The sequence below is a fragment of the Ranitomeya imitator genome, chromosome 4 (assembly GCF_032444005.1).
Source record: "Ranitomeya imitator isolate aRanImi1 chromosome 4, aRanImi1.pri, whole genome shotgun sequence".
NCBI lineage: Eukaryota > Metazoa > Chordata > Amphibia > Anura > Dendrobatidae > Ranitomeya > Ranitomeya imitator.
The window spans coordinates 606,755,107-606,770,544 of record NC_091285.1 but is presented as its reverse complement, the minus strand read 5'-3'; the positions used below and the strand labels follow the sequence as shown (position 1 = coordinate 606,770,544).

The window sequence follows — 15,438 nt, the reverse complement described above, 5'->3', positions numbered from 1 at the left end:
AAGGTAACCAGGCTTTCAGACCAGGAAGAATAGCGCAAGCGCCCCTGAAGTGGGCACCTCGCCACTCTCCCATTACCAATATTTATTAACTTCCCAGGAACAGGAGCCCAGATGGTTATATATTCAGGATATTGCCACAATTCTCATGGAAAACTATTCAGAAGGGGGGCAATTTGAAAACATCAATTTAACCAGTAATAATTGAACAGAAGAATAAACAGTAGTAAAAAACGTAGCAAGTGTCCATTACCATGACCAAATCTAAGTGTGAACACAAATACTGACATGAATCAAAAGTACCAGTTTGTTAGGCTCAAGTCAAGATTCATTATAAGGACCATCAAAATTGAAAAACACATTGAGGAGAACAAAAGAAAAAAACCTCCATTCTCCTATCACTATGGCATGAATTATTGTTACTATTTCTGACGTTGTTCTCTCCTGGAGATGCATCCTCTGCCTCCGTCGGGTTCTGAAAAAAACCCGCCTTCTCACCATCTACCACTCTAAGCCTGGCATGATACGCCATTGAATGGATCACGTTGGAGTTCTTCAGGCGTCTCTTAACTGAAGTAAACAAAGCTCTTTTTTTCTGCAGATCCGCCGAAAAATCTGGGAACATCACAGTAACACCTTCATGTTTAATCACTTGGGCCTTTCGCGCCAATTGCAGGATATAGTCTCTGTCTTTCCAATTTAGAAATCTGGCCAGCAGGGGCCTAGGAGGAGCCCCCGGAAGATTTGGTTTTCCAGGTACGCGATGTGCCCTCTCCACCGCAAAAAGCAGCAGAAAAGATAGCCTCCGGAAAAAGATTGCGGATCCATCTTTCCACAAAGTCACTAGGGCTATTCCCCTTTGCCCTCTCCGGCAATCCAATTATACGGATATTGTTTCTCCTCAGTCTGTTCTCCAGGTCGTCATTTTTTGTACGCACAGCTCCAGTTTTTGTTCTATCATTCGGATACGTTCAGGTAAAGGTTCTGTTTGGTCCTCCAGACTCGAGATTCTCTCCTCTGCATGACGAACTTTCTCTTACCCCATGACGGCACCACGGAGAGAGAGGGATCCACCCTCAGGGACAGGAAACCCACAGGTTAAAAAGGCGGGACCTCTCCTCCACCTCAGTTCGGTTTCCTGTCCCTGACGGGGAACCCACAGCACCATGTCCAGGATTCCAGTACAGGCAGCGGGGGGCCCTGCCACGGTCACGGGTGGATTCCTCCCTGAGGGCACATTCCGGGGTCAGCGGGCCTCGTGGGTATGTGCGGAGGGGAGGCAGTGAAGAGGACCGAGTCTGCCTCTCCTCTTTTCCTTTCCAAAAAAGCAGCCGGTAATAGGTAGCGGCGGCTACCTGGAATAATTCCGCCGGTCTATGGGGCTCACAGGAGAAGGTGACGCCGGTCACCGACAGGAGGCCTAATGCAGGGAGCAGCTGCGGCAGCTCCGCTCCTTCTGTGAGCCAGCAGCTAGTGGAGCGCGCGCGAGAGGCCCGGCGTTACTTACTGCGCAGGCGCGGGGGTCACTTCCGGGGCGGCGCAGGGTACCTCTGGGTAATCCGGATGTTACCTTGCGCCGCACTATGAGGATAAAACCTGAGGGAAGATGCATACCGCTGCTCAAATAAACACCACCATGCGTGGATTAGAGCAGTCGGTGGAAGAAACTCCACAGGCCCCTGTGAGAACAGGCCCGAAGGAACGCCGTTCTTCGCAGAAAGAAAGGCCTACACAGCGCAGCAGTTCAGGATCCCAGCGCAGCAGAGGCTCTGATGGATCCAGGAGGAAAACTGTGGTTCAAATGGAGGAGGCATCCCCAAGAACAGAACTGGTATCTTCCTCACGTTAGGAGGGTAAGTGACCTCCGTGAAAGTGTATATTCTAATAGGGGTTTATTGTTTTCTTAGGGAAAGAAATGCCAGATGAAAAATAAGCATAGAGTGTGCCCGTTTTGCTCTGTAGATTTGCCCATTAATGAGACTCCGAGATTCACGTCTGAGCTTAAAGACTTAATTAAAACCCAAGTGGCAGATGCACTAAAAAGCGTAAAAAGCCGTAAGAGGAAACGTAAAGAAAAAACCCCAGATTACAGTTCCAGCGAGGAAGATAGCACGCATGATGATTCAGACAGCTCTACAGCTTCAGCGTCCTCCTCCACATCTTCAGAAAGGGGCCGCAACTGTTTCCCAATTGAAGAAACGGATGCGCTGGTAAAAATGGTTAGGGCAACTATGGGTCTGGCAGACACTCGTCCTAAAAAATCAGTGCAAGATCTTATGTTTAGTGGCCTGGAACAAAAGAAATATAGAGTGTTTCCATTAAACGAAAAAATACAGGCCCTAATAAAGGAGGAGTGGAAAAGGCCGGATAAAAAAGTATTAACACCCAAAAGGAAATACCCATTTGATGACCCAGCCTGTGCCTCATGGGGAAAGGCGCCAAAATTAGATGTCGCTATTGCGAAGGCTTCTAAAAAATTCGCCCTGCCCTTTGAGGATATGGGAACCCTCAAGAATCCTATGGATAAGAGGGCCGACGTCTTCTTAAAAGGGTCCTGGGAAGCCGCCAGTGGGGGATTGAAACCCGGTATAGCTGCTACATGTACAGCTAGAGCGCTGATGGTCTGGTTGGATCACTTAGAAACTCAATTAAAAAATAAAACCCCAAGAGAGTCTATATTGGACTCCGTGTCAGCTATGAGAGGAGCTGCTGCATGTTTAGCAGATGCCTCCATAGACTCGGTAAGGCTGACAGCAAGATCAGCTTCATTCTCAAATGCGGCCAGGAGAGCACTATGGCTGAAGTGCTGGCCGGGTGACTTGCAAACTAAAGCTAAGTTATGTTCCATACCGTGCGAAGGTGAATTTTTGTTCGGATCCACCCTAGACGATGTCCTCGAGAAACCAGTAGATAAAAAGAAAGCTTTTCCAGGATTTCCAAATCAGTCCTTGAAAGGCGGCCCTTTCAAGGGAGGAGGTTCATGCAAAGAAGCCCCCCAAAAAACCAAAAGGAGGGGTGGGAAGACAAAAAATTCAAAAGAGGAAGTTTTATGTTCAACAAACCGGATAATAAAAAACAGCCACAATGAGGGTGCGCCCCAGGTAGGAGGGAGACTGGCCCACTTTCTTCAAACCTGGGAAAAAATTTCTGGAAGTGCTTGGACTTTAAACATTATAAAGACGGGCCTAAAGCTAATGTTTCACACAATACCACGCAATCAGTTTGTGGTAACACCACAAGGGAAGTCGGAGGTCGAGCAACTGAGCATCCAGAAAGAAGTTCTCAGTCTTCTGGAAAAGAAAGTTATACAGGAAGTTCCGCAACAGGAAGAGACAACGGGGTTCTATTCTCCGCTCTTTCTTCGAACGAAGCCAGACTGAACTTTCAGGGTAATAATAAATTTGAGACAATTAAACAAATACCTGGTGATAGAGAAATTCAAAATGGAAACAATAAAATCATGTGTCAGATCCCTTCTCCCGTCTTGTTTCATGACTGTTATAGACCTAAAAGACGCATATTATCATGTGCCAATCCATCCGGATTTCCAAAAATACCTCAGAGTGGCGGTGATAATACAAGGGAAACTAAAACATTACCAATACAGGGCACTTCCGTTTGGTCTAGCTATTGCCCCGAGGGTGTTTACAAAATTAATGGCGGAAGTAATGGCCCACATAAGGGAACAAGATGTATTGATTGTCCCTTATCTGGACGACCTCCTAGTGATGGGCAGTTCCCCTCTACATTGCAGTCAGCAACTAGACAGAGTGATGGTAGCCCTATCGAATCTAGGATGGTTATTGAACCTAGAAAAGTCCAGGCTTATCCCGTCACAAGTGCAACAGTACTTAGGGATGATAATAATAGACTCAACAAAGCAAGAATGTCGTCTGCCGGAAATAAAAGTATCCAACATGATACGCCTAGTGGACCATTTGAGTCTCACTCCGCTGGTCACTTTAAGGAAAGCCATGTCCATACTGGGGTCAATGACAGCTTGTATCCCAGCAGTTCAGTGGGCTCAGAGCGATCAGAGATCTCCAGTGGGAGATACTAGAGGCAGAACCCCGTGCAAGAGGAAATTTAGAGAAGCAATTAAAAATATCCTCTCGGACAAAAGCTTCGCTAGACGAATCCGTCCAATCTCAGAAGAGGGGTTCCATGGGTGTGGCCGGTTTCAGTAATCCTGACCACAGACGCAAGCCCTTGGGGGTGGGGAGCCCACCTAAACAGTCAGATTGCCCAAGGTCCTTGGTCAAGGGAAGAGAAGGGCCTTACTTCAAACATGAAAGAGCTTTTAGCAGTTCAGTACGCCGTCAATCACTTTTTAACATCCCTCCGTTCCCATCACGTGAGAGTACTGACAGACAACAGGGTGGTAGTGGCATATTTAAATCATCAGGGGGGAACGAGGTCTCAATTCCTAATGAAAGTAACAAATTCCATCCTGTCACAAGCAGAAGCCAACTTGTCCTCCCTGACAGCCCTTCACATCAAAGAGTCAGAAAATCAGACTGCGGATTTTTTGAGCAGAACACAATTAAAACAGGGGGAATGGGAGTTAAACACAGAAATATTCAACCGCATAGTGGATCAATGGGGGGCCCCGGATATAGATTTATTTGCAAACAATCAAAACCGGAAAACGAAGGCCTTCTGCTCAATAGATCCACGGGGGAGTCCAGTGGCTCTAGACGCGTTGCTAATTCCATGGAGTTTCCAACTAGCTTATGTTTTTCCTCCGATCGCTCTAATTCCCTTAGTCTTGAAGAAAATCAGGGAGGACAGAGCCTAAGTGATAATGATAGCCCCGTTCTGGCCGAAAAGAATATGGTTCCCATGGCTACGCCTAATGTCCATAGCGGATCCGTGGGTACTCTCAGATATCCCAAACCTTCTGCACCAAGGGCCGGTGAATCACCCACAAATAAAAAGTTTACATATGACAGCCTGGCTTTTGAAAGGGAACTGTTAACAAAAAGGGGGTTTTCTTCAAATTTAATTTCAACCCTACTGGCCAGTAGAAAACCAATAACTACCAGAGCGTACAGTAAAGTCTGGAAAAAGTTCCTCTCCACTTCAGGGGTTACCCTATCAGAAGAAATCCCAATTCAGGAAATTCTAGAATTTCTACTAAAAGGGTTAGAGAAAGGCTTGGCAACAAACACTCTGAAAGTTCAGATTGCAGCATTAGGTGCCCTTTATAACCAAGATTTGGCGGGGAATCACTGGGTAAAAAGGTTCATTAAGGCATCAACTAGGTCCAGACCAGTTATACATCTCACCGCACCTCCATGGGACCTGAACCTAGTCCTTTCGGCACTAACTAAAGCACCTTTTGAACCCTTATCTCAGGCTTCTTTAAAAATAGTATCTCTGAAAACCTGTTTGTTGGTGGCCCTAACTTCAGCTCGCAGAATTAGTGATCTGCAGGCCTAGTCAGCTTACCCACCTCTAACCCAAATATTAGAAGACAGAGTGGTCCTTAGAACTGACCCATCCTACCTCCCCAAAGTGGCATCAAAATTCCACAGATCCCAGGAGATAGCTTTACCATCCATTTGCCCAAATCCTAAAAACAGAAAAAAGGAAGTTTTACACACACTAGATGTGAAGAGGTGCCTAACACACTATCTATCAGCTACAAGGGAGTGTAGGAAAGGGAGGGCTCTTTTTGTCTGCTTTCAGGGACCAAATAAGGGTCACAAAGCATCAAAAGCCACGTTGGCGAGATGGGTAAGAGATGCCATCACGATGTCATATACCTCATCCGGGGAATAAGTTCCAGACACAATTAAGGCCCATTCAACCAGGTCGGTGGCAACCTCTTGGGCAGAACGTGGTGGAGCATCAATTGATCAGATATGTAGAGCAGCCACTTGGTCTTCCCCCTTTACATTCTTCAAGCACTACCAGCTTAACTATCTACCTCCTCAGACTTAACTTTTGGTAGAAGAGTTCTTGAGGCAGTAGTCCCACCCTAAATACTCATTCTTTGAAATTCTCTCCGTGGTGCCGTCATGGGGTAAGAGAATATCGTAGTTACTTACCAATAACGGTATTTCTCTGATCCCATGACGGCACCCGTACCCTCCCTCCCTTCACGTGTGGGTGTTCACACTACTAATGTTTTATGTCACGCGGTGTCGTAAAAAAGGAGTGTGTGTATATATATATATATATATATATATATATATATATATATATATGTATGTATATATATATATATATATATATATATATATATATATATATATATATATATATATATATATATATACACACAAAAGTAAGCATGAGGAGGCAGCACTCCAAGTCCTTTTGAAGGTGAATAAAATGACGTTTATTCAACCCACATTTTTTCAATCACATTTTTTTCACCTTCAAAAGGACTTGGAGTGCTGCCTCCTCTTGCTTACTTTTGTATACATATGGGCAGATGAGTGGCCGTTACAGCAGAAAGTCCCTGCAAGGCTCTGTAAACCAAACTGAGGTGGAGGAGAGGTCCCACCTTTTTAACCTGTGGGTTTCCTGTCACTGAGGGCGGATCCCTCTCTCTCCATGGTGCCGTCATGGGATCAGAGAAATACCGTTATCGGTAACTAACTACGATATTCTCACCCAAATTTAACGTATCATTACGGAGCTATGTCTGGAGCTATGTCCTCTGCTTCTTCATCCTGAGTTGATTTATTTAACCCCTTCCTGACCTGTGACGCCATGTAGGCGTCAGGAAAGTCGGCGCCAATCCGACCTGTGACGCCTATGTGGCGTCATGGAGGGATCGTGTCCCTGCAGATCGGGTGAAAGGGTTAACTCCAATTTCACCCGATCTGCAGGGATGGGGGAGTGGTACTTTAGCTCGGGGAGGGGGGTGGCTTTTCCCCCACGTTGCTACGATCGCTCTGATTGGCTGTTGAAAGTGCAACAGCCAATCAGAGCAATTTGTAATATTTCACCTATGAAATTTGGTGAAATATTACAATCCAGCCATGGCCGATGCTGCAATATCATCGGCCATGGCTGGAGACCGTGATCTAACCCCCCCACCGACTGACAGCGGCGATCTGCCGCCGCTGTCAGTCTTTCCTCCCCTCCGTTTTGTGCTCCGCTGCCCTCCGCTGCTTTCCTCGTGCCTTCATCCCCCCGCTGTCCGATCCCACCCCCCGTGCCGCTGGAGTCCCAGGGACCCTCCCGGTGTCCGTCCGACATCTTCGATGGGCGGTGCCATCTTCCAATATGGCAGGCGCATGCGTAGAGATTCGTTACAGGTACATTTTGATCACTGTGATAGGTTATATCACAGTGATCAAAATAAAAAAAAATAGTAAATAAAGCCCCCCTTATCACCCCCTTATCACCTGCTCACAGTGCCAAAACCACTGGTAAATGGTTTACTGACCATGGTATTACTGTGCTCAATTGGCCTGCCAACTCTCCTGACCTGAACCCCATAGAGAATCTGTGGGATATTGTGAAGAGAAAGTTGAGAGACGCAAGACCCAACACTCTGGATGAGCTTAAGGCCGCTATTGAAGCATCCTGGGCCTCCATAACATCTCAGCAGTGTCACAGGCTGATTGCCTCCATGCCACGCCGCATTGAAGCAGTCATTTCTTCAAAGGATTCCCGACCAAGTATTGAGTGCATAACTGAACATTATTATTTGATGGTTTTTTTGTTTGTTATTAAAAAACACTTTTATTTGATTGGATGGGTGAAATATGCTAATTTATTGAGACAGTTTTTTTGGGTTATCAGGAGTTGTATGCCAAAATCATCAGTATTAAAACAATAAAAGACCTGACAAATTTCAGTTGGTGGATAATGAATCTATAATATATGAAAGTTTAATTGTAATCATTACATTATGGTAAATAATGAAATTTAACACTATATGCTAATTTTTTGAGAAGGACCTGTAGACCCCTCAAAGTGACTTCAAATGTGAGGTGGTCCCTAAAAAAAACTTATTTTGTAAATTTTGTTGTAAAAATGAGAAATCGCTGGTCAAATTTTAACCCTTATAACTTCCTAGCAAAAAAAAAAAATTTGTTTCCAAAATTATGCTGATGTAAAGTAGACATGTGGAAAATGTTATTTATTAACTCTCTGGTTTAACAGAATAAAAATGTAAAATTTGAAAATTGCAAAATTTTCAAAATTTTCGCCAAACTTCCGTTTTTTTCACAAACGCAAAAATTATCGACCTAAATTTTTCACTATCATGAAGCTCAATATGTCTCGAAAAAACAGTCTCAGAATCGCTAGGATCCGTTGAAGCGTTCTTGAGTTTTTACCTCATAAAGGGACACTGGTCAGAATTAAAAAAAACGGCCAGGTCATTAAGGTCAAAATAGGCTGGGTCATGAAGGAGTTAAAGATTTCTGCACAGATGCAGAGTTAGTTTCCCTAGCATAGGTCTTCAGCTTCTCAGCTGCTGTTTAGCAGGACCCATGGCGACTTCCGGAAATATGTAGGTAATATAAAGATAATTCTTGTAACGTGTTATTCAGTATGCGTCCACTAGGTATTAGTAGTGGTACGGATATCACTAGCTAAAGGATTACAGAGTCATTTCTCTATGCGATTTGCTGCATATTTATTTGCAATCAGCACAGTTCACAGAAGGGGCACGAGAGGTGGCAGCAGTGCGCTATGATCTGTAGGTTCATAGGGATTAACCCCTTGTTTTGCATTAGGAGAGTTCTGCAGCGTTTAGAGAGGGGGGGAAGGGAGGGAGAAAAGCACCCCTTTCAATCCACAAGTCCGGTGTCTACGCTGCAGCAGCCAGGCCAGCCCCGCAAATCCTAGTTACCTCAGGGTTGCAATCCCACAGCCTCACAGCTTCCTCCACGTGTCCAAGATGGCCGTCGTCTCCTTGCTCTGTTCCCGCCACCAGCAGCTCCGAGTCTTCAGGGGGGAGGAACCAAGCCAAAGCACTGATCCCGGCTCTCCCTCGACCCCTTCACCGCTCCAAGCGCACCGGCGGACAATCGCCAGTAAGGTAATGCCTGCGGACAGGAGGGAGCTCACTGCCACTCAGCTCACCCAGCACCTCTGCCGACGCGGCTATGCAGCTGCGTCTCTCTCCGGAGCAGACGCGACTCCCGTGCTTCCCCGGTTATTCCCGGCGTCTCCTCCACTTCCACCGAGGCTGCAAACTGCCGTTTAGTGAGGCAGGAGCTCGGTGAGAAGAACGGCCGGGAGAGCTCACCGATACACGTCCGTTCTCCTCAGCATCCTGGCCACGCCCCCCGGAAAGTGAGGATTAGTGGAGCAAAAACAGTGAGAGCAAATGTCAGCATGGTTAAAGAGCAGGGGAAGAAAAGAAAGGCATGTAGAATTAGAAGACCGTGATTAGTCTTACCGTCTGGTCGACTTCTGGAATATTTCTGGTATATTTCTGATGTTACATTTAAAAGATGTCATACTTCAAATGATGTCACATCTGACCAAGGTCATATCTGACCTGTTCCATTCAACTTATACCATTCAAGTTTCCTCCACAGCCACCCACACAGACGGACATACACTAGACCTCATCTTCACCCGCCTCTGTTCTCTATCTAATCTCACAACCTCTCCCTTCCCCCCCATCTAATCACCATCTACTTACCTTCTCATCCTTGTCCTCCTCACCCGCTCCCCATGTCCAGCCACTAGCACATCCTGGTAGAAACCTCACTCACCTAGATGTTCACAGATTCTCTTCTACCTCTGTCCTCCATATCTTCACTCCACGATACAGACAGCGCCACTTCTTTCTGTAACTCCACCCTCACATCAGCCATATACTGTCGCCCCTCTCATGCATGGCAAAGTGCGACAAATCAATAGGCAACCCTGGCACAACAATCTCACTAAAAAATTTCGACAAGCTTCCAGGGTCTTGGAGCGGCGTTGGAAGAAAACACCTGCCAGACGACTTCACTGCTTTCAAACAAGCTACACTTGCCTTCAAATTAGCCCTCACCTCTGCTAAACCGACCTATTTCACAAACCTTATATCTTCATTATCCTACAACCCAAAACAACTGTTCAGCACATTCAACTCTCTCCTCCACCCACCACTGCAACCTCCAACTCCCCTCATCTCTTCTGAGGACTTTGCCACCTACTTCAAAAATAAGATTGACCAAACAAGGCAAACCTTTACTGTTCCAACACCCCAACCACTCCATATACCAGACCTTTGCCCTTCCCTAATAACCTCCCTCTCCAACATCACTGAAAGAGAGCTTACTCACCTCCTTTCCACATCACACCTCACCACCTGTGCCCTTGACCCCATCCCTTCCCACCTGCTCCCCAACCTCACTAACACGCTCATTCCAGCCCTAACCCATCTCTTCAACCTATCGCTATCTTCTGGTACATTCCCCTCTGTCTTCAAGCATGCCACCATCACACCCATCCTCAAAAAAACAAACCTTGACCCAACTGCTATGCCCAACTATCGCCCCATATCACTGCTCCTGCTTTAAAACTCCTTGAGCAGCATGTCCATGCTCAATTTTCCTCCCACCTCTCATCTAACTCTCTCCTTGACGACCTCCAATCTGGCTTCCACCCCCACCACTCCACTGAAACTGCCCTGACCAAAATTACTAATGACTTACAGCCAAAGCCAACAGACAGTTTTTCATCCTCCTCATTCTCGACCTGTCCTCTGCCTTCAGCACAGTCGTCCGCTGCCTACTGCTACAGATTCTTTCTTCCCTTGGCATCAAAGGCCTTGCCCTGTCCTGGATTGCCTCGTACCTTTCTGACCACACATTTAGCGTTTCACACTCCCACACTACCTCCTCATCCTTCCCTCTCTGTTCTTTTTCCTCAAGGCTCTGTCCTGGGGCCCCTACTTTTTTCCATCTATACCCTTGGCCTAGAACAACTCATAAAGTCCTATGGCTTCCAGTACCACCTGTATGCGGACGACACTCAGATCTACCTCCCTGGCCCAGATGTCACCTCCCTGCTGTCCAGAATCCCGGAGTGTTTTATCAGCCATATCCTCCTTCACCTCTCGCTTCCTAAAACTCAATGGAGACAAAACCCAATTCATCATCTTTCCTCCACCTCACCTATCTCCCCTACATGATCTATCTATTATGGTAAACGGCATCACACTCTCTCCCGCACCTGTAACCCGCTGCCTCGGAGTACCGTCCAAACACTTGCTACCTCCTGTCGCCTCCAACTCAAAAATATTGCCAGAATCCGTCCCTTCCTCAGCCCTCAATCTACTAAAACTCTTGTGCATGCCCTCATCATCTCCCACCTCGACTACAGCAACACCCTTCTCTGTGGCCCCCCACTAACTCTCTTCCACCACTCCAGTCTGTCCTCAACTCTGCTGCCCGCCTAATCCACCTCTTTCGCTACTCCCTTGTTTCTCCCCTCTACAAATCCCTCCACTGGCTCCCAATTCCCCAACAAATCCAGTTCAAACTACTAACACTGATCTACAAAGCCATCCACAACCTGTCCCCTCCCTATATCTCTGAAATAATGTCCCAATATCTTCCCTCAGGCAATCTTGGGTCCTCCGAAGACCTCCTACTCTCCTCCACACTTATTCGTTCCTCACGCAACCGCCTCCAAGATTTCTCCCAAATATCCCCCATCCTCTGGAATTCCACGCCTCAACACGTCCGATTATCCACCACCCTCGGATCCTTCAGACGGAACCTGAATACCCATCTTTTCAAGAAAGCTTACAGCCTGCAATAACCATTCTGCCGCCTCACCACTACCCGAGCTGCCGCTTCACCACCACCCGAGCTGCCGCGTCACCACCACCAGAGCGCCACGTCACCACCACCGGAGCTGCTGCACATCCGACCTTCTGTCTCTTCCCCATTATCCCGTAGACTGTAAGACCGCAAGGACAGGGTCCTCTCACCTCTGTACCAGTCTGTCATTGTAAATTTGTTTACTGTAAACAATATCTATAACTTTGTATGTAACCCCTTCTCATGTACAGCATCATGGATTTAATGGTGCTATATAAATAAATAAATAATAATAGGTCTTTGCTGAGTCTTCCAGCATGACAATGACCCGAAATACCCGGGGAGTGCAACTAAGGAGTCGCTCTGTAAGAAGCATTTCAAGGTCCTGGAGTGTCCTAGCCAGTCTCCAGACCTGAACACAATAGAAAATCTCTGGAGGGAGCTAAAAGTCAATGTTGCCCAGCAACAGTTGCAAAACCTGAATGTTCTGGAGAACATCTGTATGGTGGAATGGGCCAAAATCCCTGTGCATTCTTTGTCAAGAACTACAGGAGACGTCTGACCTCTGTAATAGCAAATAAAGGTTTCTCTACCTAATATTAAGTTCTGTTTTTCAGTTGAGTCATATATATATATTTCATGCAATAACATGCACATACACTATGTAAATATCATACAATGTTCTGTTTCCTTTTTTTATTTTTAGATTCTGCCTCTCACAGGTGAAGTGTACCTAAAATAAAAATGACAGATCTCTCCATTCTTTTTAGGCGGGAAAAAGCGGCAGTGTATGAAATGCTTATTTTCCCCACTGTATATATAGCACTTCACAGATATCATCACTGTCCCCATTGAGGCTCACAATATATATTCCCTATCGGTATATCTTTGTAGTGTGAAGGAAATCGTTAAAGCCAGAGGAAATCCACACAAACACGGGGAGAACATAGAAAATCCTTGCAAAACTGTAAAGTGCTGGAAAGCTACAGTGCTAACCACTGAGCCACCGTGCTGCCCATATACTATGTTACTGAGCTGTGATGTTGTACTTAACACATGTAAGGGAAAAGGTGTTTAGCTCTAAAACACCTCTGCTTTCAATCCCCCGACAAGTCTTAAAGTATACATATAATTTAAAGGGAATGGGACTTAAAAAAAAAAAAATTTTGTCAGTTTTTTTTCTCCTTTCATTGGATTACGATGACAGGCAGCAGCTCTATAATAGTGTAGATTACACAGGATCCACCAATCAGTCCCTGCTTTCACTCCTTTCAGTGACCTTTGCACATGCTCACTATAGATATACAAAAATAAATTGCAAAAAAAAAAATACGTTAAGTAAAAAAAATCTTAATTTTATGGTTTACTTTCCGTCGATACTTTCCCTTCTAAAGTTCTGTGACTCATATCAGTAATTATCCTGGTGCTGAAATCTTGCCAATCATTAAAACAAAAGGGGCAGATGCTCTTTGGCTGCCATCGGCATCCCATCCTATTTTGTGGTTTCCCTTTGAGGTTGGTCATCAGCCTAGTTATTGTATCTGTGAATATGGAAGCCTCCAGGGCACAGTGTCATGTGTAAATGATTCCTTCTTCAAGCCATCTGAAGGCATCTTAACACATGGACCTCCGCCAAGGCGATCCTTCAAGTACCTGGCTTATAACTTTTCTACTTTACAGAACCTTGTGTAGGCCTGGCCCCCCACTATATTTATTTTACCTGTAAAAACGCCGACTGCATCCAAAGTCTCACTGAAATGACCTATAGTACAGGTGTGAAAATCCACAGGATACAACATGTGGATTTGTTGTGGAAAATATGAAACTTGTGTTAATGGCGCAAAGGCAGAGGTCAGAGGAAGACTCCACATCTCCGCCTGCTTTAGCTCCTTCTGTGATAATTTCTTTGTTTTCACTAATTATTCTGATTTCTCTGCAGGAACAAGTGGTGATGAATCTGGACAGTCGCCTCCTCGTGTTTCCTCTCTACATCTGCTGCAACTTCCTTTACACGTCCCCTGAAAAACGAGTGGACGCAGAAGGACAGGTGGAAAGTCCTGACATCTAATAGGGGCCACTGCCTACATGATAAACTCCAATATGTACTCCATAAAAAGGGAACATTTTTCAGTAGTTTTCGCCTTTCAGGTTTATTCTGTTGACACTTTGTCTGTAATAGCGCAGACGGCAGAAGATGTGTAACCGATGGACTTGCACTGCACGATGTGTATCTAATCACCACCTCAGAATGTAGGCCCTTCTGCCAAACATTGCAAGCCAAGAGTGTCTACGGAATACCCATGATATTCAAAGATGAAGCCTTTGTTTTGTTTTTTATTAATTTTATTTTTCTGACTCGTACTCTGAAGGTGCAAACATCCTGCTGTGCAGTTGTTGTTTTTTTTTTTTACATTTCTATTTAAATTTCTGCTGCCGAGCTGCGATCTGCACAGGGTGAGTTCGTGCAGAGCAGCGTTTCACATTAGCAGTAAGATTCCTGTTGTGAGTTTTCCTTTATATGTTTTTTTCCTTGTTCACCCACAAGCCTTAAAGATCTTCAACCCTCTGCTGGCCTGTAGAGTAACGAAAGACCTAAGAAGGTCCTGTTGACCCATGTTGGCTTCTTATCAGAGGTGTGAGGTCAGATGTACTGTAGTCGGCAGACTGTTTTGTAATCATTACACTTGGGTTCAAAATAAAAACAAAGATTGCTGAATAATTGCTAAGGTAGTCCCGGTCTCCATATTTACAACAACTCCAAATTGTTCACAGTAAGTCTTTATTCATGTGTAGTGAGCTTGGGGAGATTTCTTTCAGATTCCTATGATCAAAGCAATATCACTGAGATCTGAGAACCTGGCTCCTCTAGCATATCCAGACATATTCTTCTGGAAAGCCACAACGGTGATCTGCTGCATTGTTGCATTGGGTCAAAACTATGATGCCATGTAAAGCCAATAATTTAATGAAACGTTAACCCTGGGCTGTTTACACCTAATTCCTACGTTCCGTTTGACACTAAGGACACGATTCTCAAGACCGATTTCCTTGATGATGGGTGTGGTAGAGTCAGATGCTGCTGATTCACAATGGGATGCACGCCTCTAAATGAATCTGGAGCTTCTGAAAAAAGTGGCGTGCGCCTCTATACCCTACGACAAAAATTTTACTCCAGTCCGGTACGGAGGTGTGATTTCTGGGGTAGGAAACTCCACAGCTCGTCATTAATTAGATGAGCTATTGTCGTCCTGCACCTGTCCCACCTCAGCTCTGTCCATTTCGGCATAGCTGGGAGAAACTCATGTGAGGCATCAAAGTCACAAAATTTAGCTCACTGATGGACTCCTCTCCAATGAAAGTGAATGGGGTCTGAGCTGCAGCACCTTAAATCGGCCACTACACAGTGTACAGATCTGGTGTAATCTCGCTTCATACATTTACATCTGGCTGCTCGTGGGTGGGACTGCTGCTTGCTGGAACCTCACCCATCTGACTTTAATGATTTATTATAAGGCTAGTTCATCAATGACTAGATTTTGAAAAACCCTTTTAGTACAACCTCTTGAGGTATCTACTATGACTGCTTTTAAAGCAACTGACTGACGTTGTGTAAAGGACACTAGGCGAGTCGGTGTAGTTAGTTCTTAGACAGGAGACACTTCCACTGTTTTCTCCTTTTGTTACATTTAACATGACCCTGCTG

At 45.4% G+C, this 15,438-nt stretch overlaps 1 protein-coding gene across 8 annotated transcripts in view; it reads left to right on the top strand.

Moving 5' to 3' along the window:
• GMCL1 (germ cell-less 1, spermatogenesis associated) overlaps nucleotides 1-14,456 on the top strand; it is a 196,954-nt gene extending 182,498 nt beyond the window's left edge. For 4 of the 8 annotated variants that reach the window (XM_069766552.1, XM_069766553.1, XM_069766549.1 and 1 more), the window contains one exon: nucleotides 13,675-14,456. In XM_069766552.1, coding sequence (XP_069622653.1) covers nucleotides 13,675-13,803 — 129 coding nt within the window. In that variant the 3' untranslated portion in view covers nucleotides 13,804-14,456. The other 4 variants (XM_069766551.1, XM_069766550.1, XM_069766548.1 and 1 more) reach the window with 1 other exon arrangement.
• The last annotated feature ends 982 nt before the right edge of the window (nucleotides 14,457-15,438 follow it).